This window comes from Ictidomys tridecemlineatus, chromosome 3, assembly GCF_052094955.1.
Source record: "Ictidomys tridecemlineatus isolate mIctTri1 chromosome 3, mIctTri1.hap1, whole genome shotgun sequence".
Taxonomy (NCBI): Eukaryota; Metazoa; Chordata; class Mammalia; order Rodentia; family Sciuridae; genus Ictidomys; species Ictidomys tridecemlineatus.
The window spans coordinates 6,230,677-6,248,562 of record NC_135479.1 but is presented as its reverse complement, the minus strand read 5'-3'; the positions used below and the strand labels follow the sequence as shown (position 1 = coordinate 6,248,562).

The 17,886-nt window shown below is 57.4% G+C and overlaps 1 protein-coding gene across 4 annotated transcripts; it reads right to left on the bottom strand.

Moving 5' to 3' along the window:
- Positions 1 to 296: 296 nt before the first annotated feature.
- On the bottom strand, positions 297 to 17,886 carry Hid1 (HID1 domain containing). 4 transcript variants are annotated; one of them, XM_005332537.4, is made up of 19 exons: positions 17,670 to 17,886; positions 12,571 to 12,720; positions 11,881 to 12,051; positions 11,187 to 11,303; positions 10,457 to 10,563; positions 10,095 to 10,211; positions 8,450 to 8,672; positions 8,230 to 8,286; positions 7,109 to 7,249; positions 6,846 to 6,936; positions 6,500 to 6,651; positions 6,333 to 6,411; positions 4,917 to 5,081; positions 3,401 to 3,628; positions 2,933 to 3,039; positions 2,396 to 2,476; positions 1,731 to 1,822; positions 1,407 to 1,565; positions 297 to 1,151 (listed from the first exon to the last, which is right to left on the bottom strand). In XM_005332537.4, exons 1-19 carry the CDS (start codon positions 17,733 to 17,735, stop codon positions 1,088 to 1,090), a joined length of 2,367 nt encoding a protein of 788 aa, XP_005332594.1. In that variant the 5' UTR covers positions 17,736 to 17,886; the 3' UTR covers positions 297 to 1,087. The 4 variants fall into 4 exon arrangements, 3 of the variants coding, with proteins under 3 accessions (XP_005332594.1, XP_013217155.1, XP_021586880.1); XM_013361701.4 differs by having other exon boundaries at positions 11,187 to 11,300; XM_021731205.3 differs by lacking the exon at positions 297 to 1,151 and having other exon boundaries at positions 1,432 to 1,565; positions 1,697 to 1,822.

Below are 17,886 nucleotides of genomic sequence, written 5' to 3'. Positions count from 1 at the left end.
CACCAGCAAACAATGCCCCAGGGCCCCCCAACACTGCCTGGGGCCACCCAGGGGGCTGAGAATCAGGCCCTCAGCCTTTCCTGTGTGGCTTTTCTCTGGGTAGCCACAGTTCAAGGGCCTAAACCCTACTTGACAGGGCCCAATCCTACTTTCCCACTCAAAATGATAAATGCCAGTTCCTAGTCATTGTTAAGAACCCTCAGGGGACAGACTCTGGGGTACAGAGTCCCCGGCTGCCCTGAAGATAAGGGCCACAGTCTGGCGCCTACCCCCATCCCAAGCACAGAGGCAGAGGCTGGAGAGGGAGGTTTTATTGTGTAAAGTGGCCGATTGTACAGAGCAAAGATTGTACTGACCAGGTGGGGCGAGGGAGACCCAGAGGCCCGAGTGGGGGCCGCTGGAATGGTGGCACCCCCATCCTCCACACAGTGGGTGGGGCAGGTAGGGTTGACAACTGCCCCCTGGTGCTGCCCAACAGCAAGGCTGTATCCACTGACCCAGGGAATATTAAGGGGACCCTCAATACCCCACTCCAAACCCCTAAAACCCACAAGAGCCCCCAGTCTGGCTCTGTAGTCGGCCAGCCCCCAGCCCCCTCAGCCAACAGCCTGGTCACACCCCATTTTCCTGTGGGCCCTGGCAGAGATCCGGCCTAGAACACGTGGTTTCAAGGTAGAAGGCCAGGAGGGTTCCCCTAGACCTGCCCAGGGGCCTCAGGACAGCCCACGGCTCCTTGGGCAAACCCATCAGGGCACAGTGACCTGTGGGGCAGCACAGGAGTGTGCAGGCACTGAGGGGTCAGCACAGAAATGTGTCTTGAAGAGGGAGCCAGAACAGGGAGGGGCTCTGGCAGGACCTGTAGTCACAGAGGCAGGGGCTCCTAGGAGACCCATCTGGGGAGAAGGGGGTTAGAACTGGGCTCCATCCTCCCCAGGTATTAGGAGCCTCGGGGCCTGCCACCCAGGAGGACCTGGCTACTCTGCCCACCCCGGGCCACGGTGGTGGTCATTTAAAGTTCAGAAGACTGGGGCAGGGGGAGCAATAGGGACCAGGGGCTCCCACTCCATTTCTCTGCAGGCCTCCATCCTCACACCCGCTGGATCTCAAAGAGCTTCACATCGGTGTCATACCAGATGGGTGGGTCCACATTCCTGCAGAGGAAGTGGGCTGTCACCTTCACAAGGAAGGGAGATGCAAGGTGACAGCCAGCCCAAACCAAACTCTCTTCATGATGTCCCCCCTGGACAGGGGGTCCAACCCTCAACCAGGAAAGACCACCATGATTGACTGTCTTGACATTAACCCCTCTGTGATGGGGAGACCCGGAGCCAAGGTCCCTGCTGAGCCCTGCTGGACAGGCTCTCTGGTGGACCCCAGACCCACCCAGGATAGGAAGCAGGGCCCACCTCAGGTAGATGACACCCCACATGTAGGTGCGGAACCACATGGCGGTGCCCGAGTTGGCCTGGTACTTGCGGATGAGGATGGGGTGGGGCACGGGCAGCAGTCCCACCAGGGTGCCGTGCTGCAGGAACCGCAGGATCTCTGACTCGTCCGTCAGGCCCCTACAGGGAGAAGGGGTCTCCAGCATGCTCAAGTGGACTAGCAGGGCTTGGGGCTCACCCTGGACCTCTGAGGCCCACCGTCCCTGTCACCCCTCCACCCAAACCTGGGCTGGCCCCTTGCCAAAGCCCACCTGCCCGAGCCCCTGAGCCTGCCCAGGCTCTCACTTGTCAATGCAGATCTTCTCCACCTGGGGGACCAGCACCTGCAGCAGCCGCATGATGGTCTGCAAGGGCAGCTTCGACTTCCAGGAGAGGACCTGGGGCAGGGACAGAGCTCTGGGGCTGGGGACCCGGAGCCAGGGGTTCTCTCCCAGCAGGCCATGGCCTACACCCAGCAGGGACCATGAACAGGAACTCTCACTAATGGGAAGAGCCTTTTGCATGTCAAGCAGTCCCACCGGCTGGTGGCTGTGTGTGCGCCTTTCAGGAGACTGTCTCCTTTAACCTTGGCAATGGTGGGAGCAGGGAGGACATTTATGATCCCATGGCTCTGCCTTCAGTGGGAATGTGAGTGGGAAGTGATCCCGGGGAGGAAATCAGAGGGTGATTTATTCAGACAGTCAGCACAGTGTAACCTGATCCTGCTGGGGACTCAGCCGACAGTGTAGACAGGGGAAGCTGAGCCAAGAGAGGCCACACACGAGGAAGGTCACCAGCCGGAAGGACTGACCCGGAGCCAGAGCCCAGCTCCCATGCCAGAGGCACGTCTGGATACATTTTCATCTCCATCTGTACCGAGCTGTCCCTAGAGTCAGGGGACCCCTGACTCAGCTCCCACAGGGCCACCTGCCCACACACCATCCCTGCTCCGCCAGCGCGAGGCCCCTCACCCAATCCGGCGTTGGGCTCCACTGGCCACTGGCTGATGGGCTGGACAGTCGACGCTGCTCCCTCCATGCCTGGCTGGACTCCTGGTGCCCAGGGAGGAATGGAAGTGAGGGGCAAGGGAGCGGATACGGGGCAGGGGCACAGGGCAATGAGGTCTCTCCCCTAGACCTCGTGGGGACTTGCTTCCAAAGGAAGGGTAGGCCCAGCCCAGCACCCTTTGCTCTGGGCCCCAGGCCCAACCCAGCTTGGTGACAGGTTTAGGACTAGAGGCTGATGGGACAGGACGGGTAAAGGCCAGCCTCAGATAAGGCTGATGGATGAGAAGGCTGACAGCCAGGGCTTTACTGTGACCAGTAAACCAGGGAGGGGTCTGTGAAGGCCCCCCCCCCAGTCATCAGTGCCAACCCCGATGCCCTAAGCATGACACTTGCTACAGGTGACCCCAGAGTGCCCTGGCCCAGCCCATGCCACAGAGGCCAGGGAGGAAGGCAACGCCCAGCCTCACCTGCCTCCCGTGCCCCTGTTGCCCCCTTACCCACCCCCTTGGCTGGGCTGCCTTCTGCCAAGCTCTGCTGGGGCTCAGGCTCCAGGGACCGCAAGGTGCCATCCTCTGACACCTGGGACTTCTCTGTCAGCTTGTCTATGCCTAGGTGGGGCACAGGGGGGACACAGGAGAGAGTGAGGGCCCCTGCCACATGCTCCTGGCCTGGCCCCGGTAGCTCCTTGTCCTCCACATGCTGCAGAGGCACTGTGTCTGATCTCCCTTGGTCCCAGCCCTGGGCCCACCCCTCCCAGAGCCCACTCCCATCCCAGAAGCCCCACAGCCACCAGGCCACCCTCCGGGAGCCAACCCAGTGCCTCCACCCTCATTGCCGTTCCCCTTCCCCACCTTGCAGATTCCCAGCAGGGGCCATGTCCTTTGCCAGGATGGGGTGACACCCCAAAGATCACGCCCATCCCCCAACCATGCCAGTAGCCACACCTTCTTCCACTTGCCAGTGACGAACCTGGGGTGGCCACCAGGCTGGTCTTGAGGGTGCCCGGCTCTGCAGGGGCAGCAGGGCGGGAACCCTCCATGGAGGCACCCTCCTGGGAACCAGTGCGGGACAAGGGCTCGGGGGTCCGCCGTCGCCGTTGCAGGGCCTTGTGGATGGCGGGCAGGTCAGTGGGCAGGTTGGCCAGCTGGTGGAAGACACTGCGCTTGCGGATGATGGCGTAGACCAGGTTGGAGTTGCCTGTGAGAAGCAGCGCCTCGTCTTAGGGCTGCGGGTTGCCCTCACCCACCCAATCTGCCAGCTTGGGGGTGGGGGCGGGGTTTGCAGGACAAGAGGGTGTCTTCCCCAGCAGCAGGAGATGGTCCTGGGAGCCCAAGAGAGGGGTCAGGTCCAGCTGTGTGGGCCAGATGTTACACTCTGGGAAAACAGCTTCCAGCCTGAGCTCCCCACACCCCTTCTCAAGACCACTTCACGACCCAGCACTAAAGGGGAGATCCCTGGCAAAGTGGGGTGGACCCTACTGCCCACACCAAGCCAGCTGATGAATATTCTGAAAGTGTTCCCTGAACCAGGGAGCCCAGGAGGATGGGGTCCCCCATTCCCATCCAAGTTCCCCCATAATTTGTGGGAGAAAGTGCTTTCCAGAGTCTCAGTAGCCCCCCTCAACCAGCCCTGCCTCATATCACGCTCTGCTTTGAGCTCCGCATCCATCCCAGGGCCTCTCTATAGGTCACCCTCCCTCCATAATGCCTCCCACTCATCCTTCACAGATCGGTGCAAACTTTACTTATTTTGGAAACAATAAGAATTATTGATAATATTTGAATTGCCAGACATTGTGCCAAGAACTACCTGTGGGAGCTTTCTGTGCCAACACCCCCTGTGACAGGGACTTCAGTGCTATTGTTGTGACCATCTTATAGATAAGGACACTGAGGCCTTGAGAAGTGAGTACCGTGTCTAGTCACAAAGCTAGTGAGAGGCAAACCCTGAATTTACACCTGGCATCGGGGCATCTGTGACACTGGGCAGGACAGCTGATGGGACAGCTATCAGGGTCTTACCACTCTGAGTCTCCCTGCTATCCAATTTCAGAGGAATCGTTTGACCCAGGTCGGGGGGGTCACATATTTAAAGCCTCCTCTGTGCCTTTCTCTCCAGCTGAGCCACATGAGCAGGAAGCATAAAACCTTTTTTTTTTTTTTTTTTTTTTTATTAAACTCAGGAACACTTAACCACTGAGCCACATCGTCAGCCCTTTATTTTTTTAGTTTTTAATTTAGAGACACGGTCTCTCAGAGTTGCTTAGGGCCTCACTAAGATCCTGAGCCTGGCTTTGAACTTGCAATTCTCTTGCCTCAGCCTCCCGAGCCACTGGGATGACAGGTGTGTGCCACCACACCTGGCGGGAAGCACACCTTTATTCCCCACTGTATTGGCCCTCCTTAGGCAGAAAGATAGCCTCAACCACTGGCCATCCTTATTCCTGCCCCAGGGGTCAGGCCAGGGGGTTGGGCCAGAGCCTCACCATCAAACTGGTACTGGATGATGTTGTTGAAGACCTCTAGAAGGAAGAAGACCAGGTGGTGGTTCTGGGCAGCCGAAAAGAGGAACCAGGTGGTGGAGAAGGCCTCCAGCAGGTGCAGCAGCTTGTTGGCGGTCACCATGGATAGGCTCTTGAGGTAGGGCGACACTGCAAGAGAGACCAGCTCACTCCTGTGCCCCCCACCAGCCACCCTTGGGCATCCCAGGCCTGGGCAGAAGCACATGCTCCTACTCCCAATCCATCCTGCTCCTGCCTGTGAAGTTCCCTACAAAGTCAGGGAGACCGAGCCTGTAGAGGTCAAGTTCACTGTGGCCATATCTCCTGCAGGCAAGGCATGGACAAGATTGTCCCCATTGTACAGATGTCCCCATTGTACAGATGAGGAAACTGAAATTCAGGGAGGCTTATAAACGTGGTCCGAGTTCCCCAGTAATACAATGATAGGGCAGGAAGGGATACAAACTCAGGGCTTTTGTGTCTTTCTAGAATGCCAAGCTGCTGTTATCCTTAATATGTATCTTTTAGCACAGCTTTGTGAGGGGGGATAAAGCCCTCATGTAGTTGGGTCCATGCACACAACTTGATCTGTGTGTCTCTCATCTCACATCTTTCTCCCTCACCAGGCTGAGGGCTCAGAGGACAGCCACACCTAGCTGGCACCCAGGTAAGATTTGTGGGATGCAGCCAATATGTGCATGAGTTACCTGAAGACAGTCCTGGCCCTAGAGCCCACAGCCCAGCCAAAGGCATCCCTGGATCCTATACCACCCACCCACCCTGAGGGCCAAACCTGACCACAGACAAGCCAGCCACTGTCGGCCACCACCATCCGCTCCCAGACACCCACACTGAAACCCTTCTGTGCCAGCCCACAGCCACCCACCTGGATGGGCCCCAGCCAGCCTGAGGCCTCCCCACCTCCTTTCCCATTCTGCTCACTCTTGTCCTTGCAGGTGGGCAGGGTAAAGGCAGAGAAGAGGTGGCTTTGACATTCCTCACTACGACCCCAAATCTTCCCTGTCCAATACAGTAGCCATGAACCACATGTGGACATTAAGCGCTTGAAATACAGCTAGTCCTGAGATGTGCCGTATGCGTGCACCACAAGATTTTGAAGACTAGGTGTAGGACAGGATGTAAAAGATCTCATTAATAATTTTTGTGTCGGTCACATGTTGAGATGATGATATCCTGGTTATGGTGGCTTAGGTAAATACATCATAAATCTTCTGTCACCTGTGCCTTTGGTGTTTTTTTAATATAGTCCTAGAACATTTCACAGTACACAAGTGGCTTGCATTGTTTCTATGGGATGGAGCAAGTTGGAGCAGGGAGACATGGCCTGTGGCCTGGCGCCACCTGGTGGTGGGCCTGGGGAAGGCGGCCTCAGGCCCTTACCATTGACCACGATGGTGAGGAGGCAGTCAAAGAGGGGCTGCAGCCTCTGGTGGCCGCTGGTGATGATCTTGTGGAATACCTGTGCAGGGACAGAGAGGGACATCGTGGGGTGCCCGCCACCCCCAGACTCACTAAGAGGACATCACTCCCATGCGCCCAGCCCTCACCACAATGAGCAGGTCTGCGTGGGTGCCAGTGAAGACAGGTATGTCCATGGGCACACGCACTGAGTAGGGCTTGTTCAGCCGCACCCCGAAGTTCCGCTCCCCACTCAGGAGCAGCAGGATGAAGACGCCGATGTGCATCAGGCCCACCCGAGCTGCAGCACGCGGCACAGAGGTCACACAGGGTGGTGGAGGGGAGCCCAGGACAGGGACGCATCTGGGGCGGGGTGGAGGGAGTCCCTCCTGGGAGGTCGGGGCACCAGACCTGAGCTCCTGGGAGGCAGGACAGACTGGCAGGACCCCACCCATCTGCAGGAACCCCCAGTACCTCATGCCCACCCCATCTTACACTGATCTGCTCGCGCATCATTGAGGAAGTAGAGGATGGGAACCAGGATGTCCAGCACGTCGCTGCTCTTCAGCACAAAGAAGAGAAATTTCTGGAGCAAGTAAGGAAACAGGCAGGCTGGGTCAGCTGAAGGAGCCACTGTACCCCATCTCCTCCCCCAAGTGGGAGAGACCCCAAAGCTCTCCCTGTCCTTGGGCTAAATGGACACAGCCTGAACCCATGAGCCCCTTCTACGTGTCTCCATTCCCTCTCCACCTGCCCACCTTGTTGAAGTCACAGAGCTTCCAGAAGAGGACCAGCAGCTCTTGGTGGAACTGGATCTTCTTGGTGGAGTTGGGCAGGTAGGTCTGGAGCAGGGGGTTGGACAGCAGCCGGGCTATGCCCTTGAGAATGAACTGAAAGTCCTGGGAGGGAGGGAGCAGGGGTCTGTGGAGTCTGGCTCCTCCTGGTGTTGGCTTCCTGTCCAGCCCCCCCCCCCCCCCCGCAATGCTTTCTCACTCTCCTACACCCCATCCAACCCCCAGAGCTTGAGGGACCCAGTTTCTGACATTATCAATAGGGTCTAAGGGTGGACCCCTCAGGAAGCTGAGCCTCGGCCCTACCCCCAGCAGACCACAGGCTCCCCTGTTCTCAGGTTACCCACTCTCTAAACAGACTGCAGCTCCTGGTGACCCCACACGCACACCCTAAACCAGGTCCCTGCCCACCTGGACTTTGTTTTTGTTTTTGTGCTGCTAGGGATTCAACCCAGGGCCACTCTACCACTGAGCTTCATCCCCAGCCCTTTTTATTTAATTTTTATCACTTTGATACAGGGTCTTGCTAAGTTGCCAAGACTGGCCTTGAACTTGCCATCCTCCAGGTGGGCTTGTTGACAGGTGCCATCGTTCCACACTGCTCCCCACATATCCCTTCCTGTCACCCCATCACACGAGGAGCATTTGGGGTTCTCAGAGCAACCACCAAAAGCTGAGCTGTCTCTGCTTTAATCCTCACAAGTGGAGACAGCTATGGGTCCCACCCAGTGGCAGAAGTCAGGGCCCTGGGAGCTCAAGCACATCCCCATGGACACAAGACACACGCACTCGGGTCTGCCTGGTCTTTCAGTTCACTGTTCACCGTCATCTCCCCCACCTCGGAAACTACCTCAGAGCCACCTCCTCCTGGAAGCCTTCCCAGTTACTCCCACCCAGTTGAGGCTACTGGCTCTTCCTACCACTGGAAACCCCCAAAGTCCCATCCTCACTATTTAACCTGGGGGTGGCACAAGTTTGCAGAGACCATGGTTCCTTTGTACAGGGGCCAGCACTCCCTCCACCCCCAACAAAGCCAAAGTGATTGTGGGAGATGCACAGTGAGAACCCAAGGGCAGGGTGTGACTCACCTCCTCCCGATGGATGCGGGACAGGTAGTTCACAAACAGGTTCTCGGGCCCTGGAGGCTGTCAAGAGTGAAGTCCCTGGTGAGCTGGTCCTTACCCCAGCCTGGGTGGCAACAGCAATGTCCCTCCTAAGGCACTCCTCAAGGTGCCTCCTGGGTGTCTGTGGCCCAGGGCCTCTGCCCACAGCCCCAGCAGGGCAGCAACCCTCCCCCGTCGGCCTTACATCAGCATCGTCCATGGCGGTGCCTGTGGTGGTGCCATCCACAGTGGGGCTGGTGTTGGTGGCGCTGTCGTGGTCCAAGGTGACGATGAGCACCTGGGCAGCCTCCTCCACCAGGGGCTCCCGGTAGTCGGAGAAGAGCAGGTGGTTGTAGGGAATCCCGTAGCCCACGGGGTCATAGGCACACACGGTGTTGAGGAGGGAGGTGAAGAGGGGCAGTGCGTGTCTGCAAGGGAGAGAGGGCGGGGCTGCAGGCCACCCCTCAGGCCAGCACTCCAGCCACCCCTCAGGGCCACCTCGCTCAATAAGCGCCAGGGTCAGGCTCTGGGCTGGCAGCCGGGGAGCAGAGCCACGAGCTTGTCCCTCTGCGTGGGAAAGGCCCTGTTCAGCTATGCCCACCTCCAGCTCTGTCCTGGGCCAAGCTTGGCTGAGGACAGAGGGATCCGTCTCCCAGAGCGTGAGGGCCACTGGTGAGGGACTTCCTGTAGGGAAGTATGTCCAAGCCCTAGCTTCTCAGTGGGCAGAACCCCTCCATGATGCTCAGAGAAGGGGCCAGAGACCCAGGGAGAAGGTGGGCTTCCCCCTGGGGAGCAGAGCCCCAGCCCCATCACCTGGCTCCAGGCCACGGAATGACTTGAATCAGATTCGTTTGATGTCAGGGTTCAAGCTCCTCATCTTACAGGTGAGGAAACTGAGACCCAGGGAGGTTAAGTGAGTGACGAAGGTGGCAGTTTGCCTGATAAGGCTGCGTGTGAGAAAGAAAACTCTGGCCAGCCTTTGACTGGCTGGGAAAGGGGGTCAGGCGCTCCTTTCTCTTCTGGGAGTTAGGCAAGGTGGGGCAGGAGGCCAGGAAAACCCGAAGGAGGAGGTGTGCCATGTTACATAGGGATCAGAGCCTGGAAGCAAGAAGGCCAGCCACCAGCCTTTGGGTACCAATGCCTGCACTGCCCAGTGCAGCCTGGGCACAGCTGGGTGTACCCAGTGGAGCATGTCCACCTGCACCAAATAACCTACCACGTGGCTGTGTGACACCAACACATACCCCAAAGTGCCCCCATAGTCCATGAGTGCCCCCATGTGGGCTTAGCTTCCTCACTCATCAGGGGAGGTCACCCCACCCCAAGTCCCCACCCACTGTCCCCACAGGGCAGTCACAAGCCACTTGCAGCTAATGAATGTGCCTGGTCTGAATTGAGAAGCGCTGGAAATGTAAACTACACACTGGACTTTGAAAAAGTAGCATGAGAAAGTGAATGTAAAACACCTCAATTTTTTCAACTGATTGCATGTTAAGTGCTGATATTTTTAATAGTTTGAATTAAATCACATATATTAGTAAAATTAATTTGACCTGTTTCTTTTTCACTTTTTATATCTTACAACTGCACATGTGATTCACATCCCACTGCACACAGAGCTGTACATGGAGGACCTGGATACCTGGTCAGCCAGGGGTCCCCAGTTCCTGTCCCAGTCCCTCCAAGGAGACACTGAACTGCTTTGGTATCAAGTGTGGTTAAGTTACAGTTCTCCACCACCAGGGGGCAGCATCTCCCCCTCAAAGAAGAACTGGGGGCTGGAACTGGTCTCAGTTCAGGGGTGCCTGGAACAAGGAAGACACTGGAAAGAAAAGCCAGGGGTCCCTCACCTGTTCTCCGTGGAACAAAAGAACTGAACCCATGGGTTGGTACTGCCACCTTCTGGAGCTGGGGGCAGGTACATGGCCTCAGAGAAGCACGTCAGCAGCAGTTTCAGCAGCTCCATCCTGGGGGATGGTTGATGGGAACAGGACACCTTAGGATCTCCATCTCCTCTAGGAGGGGGCTGCCCACCCTGGCCGGAACCCCTGCCCAGGTCCATAAAAATAAATGACCCCATTCTCTCCTGTAAGACCACAGCTGGATGGCAAGTGGAGAGGGTCTCCTTGGAAGACCCCATGGGTCTCTGAGTTGTGCGGGAGCCCGGCCAGGCTCCAGCTATGCCGAGGGCTCTTGCCTGAGCCTTGCTCACCGGTTCATGTCGTGGATGTAGTTAGGCTGCGGGGAGTGGGCAAAGCCCACACCAGCCTCCCAGATGTATTCACAGCTGTCCAGGGAGTGGACATCCTCTGCTGAGTCCTGGGGACAGGGACAGAAAGAGAATGGGTGGGAGGTCACAAGGTGAATGGCAGTATGTGACAGAACCTGTCTAACCCAAGCTTCCTGCCATTCCAGGGGCAGTAACCCTTGAATCCTCCTAAAGACACCCTCAAAACACCCTGGGTCCCAATGTACAGGGAGGAAATGGATGTTCTTAGGTGGCTTAAGAATTACTTTTCAAACACTTACATGGATTGTTTTTAACTTGCTCCGTACAGTCTGAGACAGGAAGGGAGGGAGGGGCAGGGAAAGGTGTCCCCAGTGGTGGGAGGGCAAGGAACACTCAAGGTCAAGTCCACGGACCACAGGAAATGAGAAGGCCAGTCCTGCTGGGTCCCTACTCCCCTACCCACCTCGTGCACACTAAGACAATGGAGGCCTATGCACAGCCACCCAGAGGCAGTGGGCAGGGCCAGACACCAGCTGGCTCCTCTCCAGTGTACCAGCCACCACCCCCAGCCGGGACGTGCGTACCAGGCGGTCCAGCTCTCCTGAAGCACCCCCAGCTCTGCTGACTGCATCCTACCCAAGGGGACTTTACCTGGCCCTGCCCCAACCCAGGGCCAGAGCCCACCCTTGTGGGGACGACGGTGGGGCCTTACCACCGTGCTCCTGCGGTGGCTCTGGACTGTGAAGTCTGGGCAGAAGAGCAGGTCGGCGATGGCTAGGAGCAGGGACTCGGCCAGGGGACGGGCATTCTCATCCTCCTCCTCACCCTGCTGGGAAGGCAGGCTGCCTCAGTAGTGGCTGGCCAAGGAGAGGTGGACCCAAGGCTTGAGGGATGGTGGGGGACAGGAACTGGGTCCCTGCAGGCACCCGAGGGCAGAGGGATGGAGGAAGTGGAAGTAGACTTCTGCTCATGCCAAACCTCCCATGGCAGGAGGAGGCAGAGCAGGGAAAGGGGCTGAGGACAGAGAAGAAAGCTCCCCACTGACTGGGGTGTCAGGAAGGCTCCCAACCTCAAGGGCTCAGCCCTGCTGGGAATCACGAGGCCTCACCCCTCTGCCCTTAGCTGGAGACGAACCCAGGGTGCAGGGGGAGATGACAGCATGGTCACTCTCTGCCCTCTGAAGGCCCAGCTCCCTGCTCCTGCCTCTGCTCCCCTCCTCAGCCTTCATCCTCCAGGTTATAGGGACAGGGACCCCCACGGGAGAAGAACCCAGGACCCAAGGAGGCATCACTGACCCCCATCCTTAGCAGCACCCCCCACTCCTGCCCCCACACTTCCAAATGTCAGAAGAGATTTGGAGGAATGTGCCCTGTCACCTCCCACCCACCCTGGCCAGGCCCACAGACCCCTCCTCGTCCTGCCCCGGGCACTGTGGACCAGAAGAAGCCCCTCCAGTCGGGGTCCTCGAAGATGTAGGGCAGCACGCGGGTGAGCAGCCGGCTGCAGTTTAGGACAACCTGCTTCTCCTTCTCCGAGTGGCAGCCACTCTCAGCTCCCTGCACCAGCTTCTCCACAGCCTGTGGGGAGCAGCACAGGGCACATGGGACAGTGGCCAGGTTGAGGGGACCCCAACTGCAGAGGGTCAGAGGCCCCACCGGGCAGGGCCATCTCTGCTGATGGGATCAGCCAGCCCAGGAGGACCTGGGTGTGGGCCAAAGCAGCCCAGAGCATCAGAGAAACAGAGCTTGGGCCACCACTTGATGGCCAAGACCTTGTAAGTGACAACACCTGTCTCGGCCTCAGTCTCCTCATCTGTGAAGTTGTGACACTAATAGTGCCGCCCCACAGGGTGAGCGAGTGAGCTGACTTGTGCAGAGTGCTCGGCAAGGCTTGGCGGAGGTCTCTAAACTGTGGCCGCCATACTCACTTTCCCCAAGGGGAGGGCCACAGGGCAGGGGGACTGGGTGAAGCCTCAGGAGCACCGTGACCTGGGGGTGGGATGTCCTGGGTTCCTGTCCTCTCCCGCTGCAGGCTGGGCCATCATCAGCCACTCTGGGGAGGGCAGGAGTGGCAGCGTGGGGCCAGGCAGCCCTTACCTTGTAGCACAGGGTGGCCAGGTTGGAGGGGGACTCTTCCCGCACAGCCCGGATCTCTGCCGCCGGCACCAACGCAAAGACATCCTGCACTGAGGTGGCTGTGTCTGCCCAGAACTGGTCCCAAAAGGCGTCATCGGTGGCTTCCACAGGCTGTGGAGGGACCCAGTGCCCAGACTGACACAACCCCTCGCCAAGGGAGACACAGTTTACCCAAATCGTGGCCAGCAGAGATCCCAAGAGTGAAGCCACAGCCCCCTACTCCACCCCAACTGTTGCCCGGGAGTCTCCCCAAATGGGTGACGGACATGGATCAGCTACCACAGCCCTGGCCAGCACAGCCAGGCTTAGAATGTGCACTCCAGGGGTCAGCTGGCCACTGCATCCAGCAGCCTGCGTGTCCTGCCTGCGTCCCCATCCTCCTCCAGCAGGGAATACTGTCCTGGCCAGCTGACACAATCCCCAGCCACACCACCAGGTCCTAGACCCATGGAAAGATGACAGTGGGGACATGCGCTCCATTTCCTCTCCCCCTCAGCCTCCTCTCTCTCAGCATGCCCCCACCCCAGGTGCCAAATCTAGGACTGATGACCCCACACACGTGCTCCCGCTCGATTCAGTTCTCTCTCCAGGGCTCCTGCCTCCAAGTTTACCTCCTTCAATCCTGTCTCGACACTGTCCCCAAGCCGTGTGCTAAATAAAGCACAGAGACCTATGGGGGCTCCCTGATGCCTGCTGGACCAAGTCCAAACCTTGGCCCAAAGTCAGCCAAGACCTTCCTTACACATGCTTGCACACACATAATGCGTGCAAACAGATTTACACATACAAACACACACACCCTTGCATCAGTGTCTGTTACCCTAGGACATAACCCTGATGGCTCTTGTCTTTTCCATCACCCAGGTGTCCCTTTCCCTAGCACACTTCCCCCATTTCAACACTGCTCCAAAGCCCCCCGGGCCCTATCAGAGCAATATGCCTTAGACTCACGTGCTCCTTGAATCATGCAGACCGTCGCTCAGGCAACCAAGGCAACTAATTTGAATAATGAATTTCACTTTTAGAAATCTCTCCCATGGACATAATTGGAGATGTGACATATGAAGATATTTACTGTTATTACAACAATGTTTCAGTCATTGTTGGTAACAGTAGAAAGTTGGAACTAAATAGCCATTCGTTGGTGACTACTTAAAAATCTAAGGCACATCCCTAGAATGGAATGTTATGCAGCCATCATAATTGCATTTTCAAAGATATTAACTAATGGGAAATGTAGCACAACATTTTGTTAAAAAAAAAGACAAGTTATAAAACTATCTATAGGATGATCATAATTTTATGTTTAATTGCATATGAAGAAAAGGTTAGAAGATGAGGTATCAGGATTTTAGTTAAGGCAACAATCTCTTGGGAAGTTTTATAATTTTTTGGTTGAACACCTACTTTTTTTCCTTCTGCATGCTCATCTGTGGGAGCCAAGGACTCTCTCTATTTGGGCTCCTTTGAAGGTCACCTCCTCCGAGATGCCTTCCTGGTTGATCCCATCAACATAGCCTTTTTTTTTTTTTTTTTCCCTTCTCGGAAACCCCAGGGATCATAAAGCCTGATGGCCTGGCTACCTGAACTCCATACACATTATTCTTGTTATCAGAATTAATATACATAAATATATATACACATATTTATATAGATACTTTTTTTTAATAAAAGAATAATTCTGTCCTCTGGAGCCTCTTCAAGTCTCCGGCCCCCACCTCTGTTCTTCACAGTTCCCAACTTGGGTCCAGGCACACTTGCCCTGAGCCCTTAGTCCCCAGCCCTACTTCTCTGACCTTGCAGTTGAGGCACAGGGCCAGTATTCAGACAGCATTTTTTCAGCTGAATTTGTAATCAGGCCTGGCAACCCCTTCAGCCAGGGAGTCTACCCAAACTCAGAGCTGGGGTTGCAGGCCTCACCGAGGTTGACACAGACCCTAGTCCACTGCCTGAACAAAGACCCCCACCCCGAGGGACTTATAAGGTAACTTGTGGCTCTGGCCCTCAGAACAGGCCTGACATAGCCACTACTCAGTCCCAGAACTGGTAGAGCAAGTTAGCAGTGGGTAGAAGAACAAAGGCCAAAGGAGGGGCCCTGGAGCTGGGGTTCACTGGTCCTCAGGCCCCCAGTCCAACAGCTCTCAGATATGCAACTGGGGTATAGGAACATGACACTCCTGTCCAGATGGCCTGGGGCCAGAGTGGCGTGGGGCCAGAACCTAGGTTCTCCCCCATCTGGGAGCACCTCTGGGAAGCTGCCACCTCTGACATTTTGCCCACCTCCCAGGTAGCCACCACCCCCTTAAAGGGAAGAGTCCAGTTGAACATCAAGCAGACATGACCTCTGACCTAGCTCATCAGGCAAGCATCATCTGAGAACTGAATTCAAAAGGAAGGCAGAGACTTAGGATGGGACTGAGGAGGCCCAGGGAAGCCCCTTCTAGACACAGAGGAAAGATCTCTTCAGGAACAGGTTCTGCCTCCCCATTTCCTCAGCTGCGACCTCCTCTCCTGGTCCCATCGCAGTTTAGACATTGGTATTTGGTGACCACCCCTGACCCTACCAGGCTGATACTACAGCATTAGCCAGGGTCACTGGAGCCCTCTGGGCTTCTGAGAGCTCCCATCTCAGTGATCCCAGCTAGCCTCCACCCAACTCCAAGAAGCTTTCTTTGGATAAAGCATTTTTGCTCTGGCCCCTGATGCTAAGGGCACAGAGAACGAACTTCCCTACCCAGAAACCAGGTATTCCTAATCTGGTTTGCCAGGTGCCCTATCAGGCCAGACACCCATTCAGGCCTAGAGGACCAGCTATAGCCTTTGACAGTCTCTTGTTGGGGGCAGAAACTAATAGAAAATAGTGCTCCAGCCTGCTAAGTATGACCTGTCCTGAAAGCCCGTGCCACCACAGCATTCATGTGTACATTGTGTGCACGTGTGTGAACATGCACATCCCACACCCCGCTAGTTCTCTGGCCTGCAGCAGAGCATCCCCAAACATGCAGGATCTTGGAGGGAGTCTCAAGTCGAGAGATGCCGCCCTCCAGGGACCTACCTACTCTAGGAAAGGATCAAGAAACAAAGCCAAAGCTGCTGGCCCTCAGGCCTAAGGTCAGGCCTAGCCCAGGGCTGGCTGATGGAGCAGGAAGAAAACAGGATGCAGGGCAGGAAGGCAGAGAAGGCCAAGCAGCAGCAAGCTCAGGCCTGGGCCACAGTAAAGGGTGCTGGGTCCACTTGTCTGCTACCCAAAGCACAGCGTCTGAGAGCCTGAAATCAGAGATCATCCTGCGGACAACTGAAACTCTCAGGAACACTGAGTAAGGAAAGTCCAGGCTGACTATTTGGGATTTTGTCCTCACACCCAGGCTGCCCCCAAAAGATCACTCTGCAGGGTCCAAGACTTTGGTCACTGAGGTCTCTTCCTCCAGACAGCCAGACCCTCTCCCACCTGCAGAACCCCAGTGCTGTCCCGAAGGAGGCCCCAGCTGGTCTCCAGTCTACTCCAGGTCCTAGTCCAAACCTCACTGTCCTCAGCTGGGAAACAGAACAGCACAATCTCACAGGCCTATAGCCAGGGAAAGACAGAGGAAGGCTGTGTTTGGAGGAGGGGACCTGAACAGGTAGGAATCCAGACCACTGCAGATCCTTTGGGACCTGGTGAGCTCGCCCTGCTGGCCTGGCAAAGGACCCAGCTGCTGAGCCACATTCACGCAGCAAGGTGACTCCTCACCAGGAGGGTAAACACAGGAACCACCCCCCAGCCCCACACTGAGAGGAAGGCTTACGTGTCACAGACCTAATACCCCATCCCAAAGCTTCAGAACCAGGCAGGAGCCAGGGGGATGGAGAGAAGCAGGTCTGGTTTTTATCAAGAGCCTCTCAGCTGGGGCTAGAGACTCTCCATGGGTCCTGGGCATTTGCTGAGTGCCTGACCTTCCCAGCACAGGGATGAGAGTGTGGGAGCAGAAGTTCAGACTCGGGGGCTGTGACTGACTCACTGTGAGTAGATGGCTTTCTCTACCCCACTCTAATTGCCAAGAGCAAGAGAGAGCCCTGAGAATAGCAGGGTGGGGGTGCCCCCCTCATGGCAATAAATCAAGAGCCTTTTGGAGGGACCTAGGGAGTCAGGATTAGGCATCTCGTTGGCTAGAATGACCTGATTCAAGGGGCAAGGAGAGAAGTGGTGGGCAGGGCAACAGCCTTACTGGAGCCAGGTGGTTTGCTTTGGGGACAAGGAGGTGGTCCCCTGTGCCACTTGTGGACTCAGTGGAGAGTGTGTAAGTATTGACTAGGCTGAAAGGTACCCTCAGCTCCCTTGACAGCAGACCAAGGACAATCCCGTCTCCATCCCCAAAACAGAGAACACAGGATTCTGGCAACATCCATCCACTCCACAGGGCCTGAAGGAGGACCCCCGGAGTGGTCCACTGCCGTGAAACTGGGGCTCTGTATGCTTGGGGACGGGTCCCCTTGCCAGGCTGCCGCGCTGCCCGCCACTCTTTGCGTGTTCCCAGGAAGACCTGGGCCTTCCCTGGCCGCAGGCATCGACTGGGGCCCAGCGAGGCCGCTGCTGCCGTGCACCAGCTGTTTTCCCGACCCGGGCGGGCGCGGGCCCGGCTTTGTTTGCATTGAGTCAGCCAGGGTTGTGCGTCCGGGACCCGTGGGCACCGAAGGCCAGGGAGGGAAGCAGATCGGCGGATGGGTGGGTGGGAGTGGGGGGATAGGCTGATGATGCGGGGCTGAGGGCGCTGGGGGGCGGGCGAGGCGGGCAGACAGCAGCATCGCCGGCTCGGGGAGAGGCACACGTCAGCCTAAGGTGGCAGCAGCGGCTGCGGGAAGAGAGGTGTTCCCGGGAGAGGAGACTGAGGTGGGGGGACAGGGCCAGGGGATGGAGCCCTGCGGTACAGGCCAAGGGGATCTCGCTCCCACGCTGTCCTCTGCGTCACCCTCTGGACCAGCCCGTCGCCCCATCTCCCCGGGAGCCAAGTTCGCGCAGCCCCCGGCCCTGCCCAGCCCCCAGCCCAGCAGGTGGATGGGGAGGCTGGGGACCCGGAGCGCACCTGCGTCTTGGTGGTGAGCTGGATCACCGCCTTCCGGAAGTTCAGCTTGGAGTCTGCGGATCCCATGTCGCTGGAGCCCGCTCCGGCCGGACCCCCGCTCCGACTCTAGCCCGGGCTGGGACTCGGGCTCCGGCTCGGGATCCGGCTCCAGCTCCGCCGCCCTGCCGCTCTCGCAGGAGCCGAGCCGCGCACCCCGCCCGCCGCCCGGCGTCGGCCC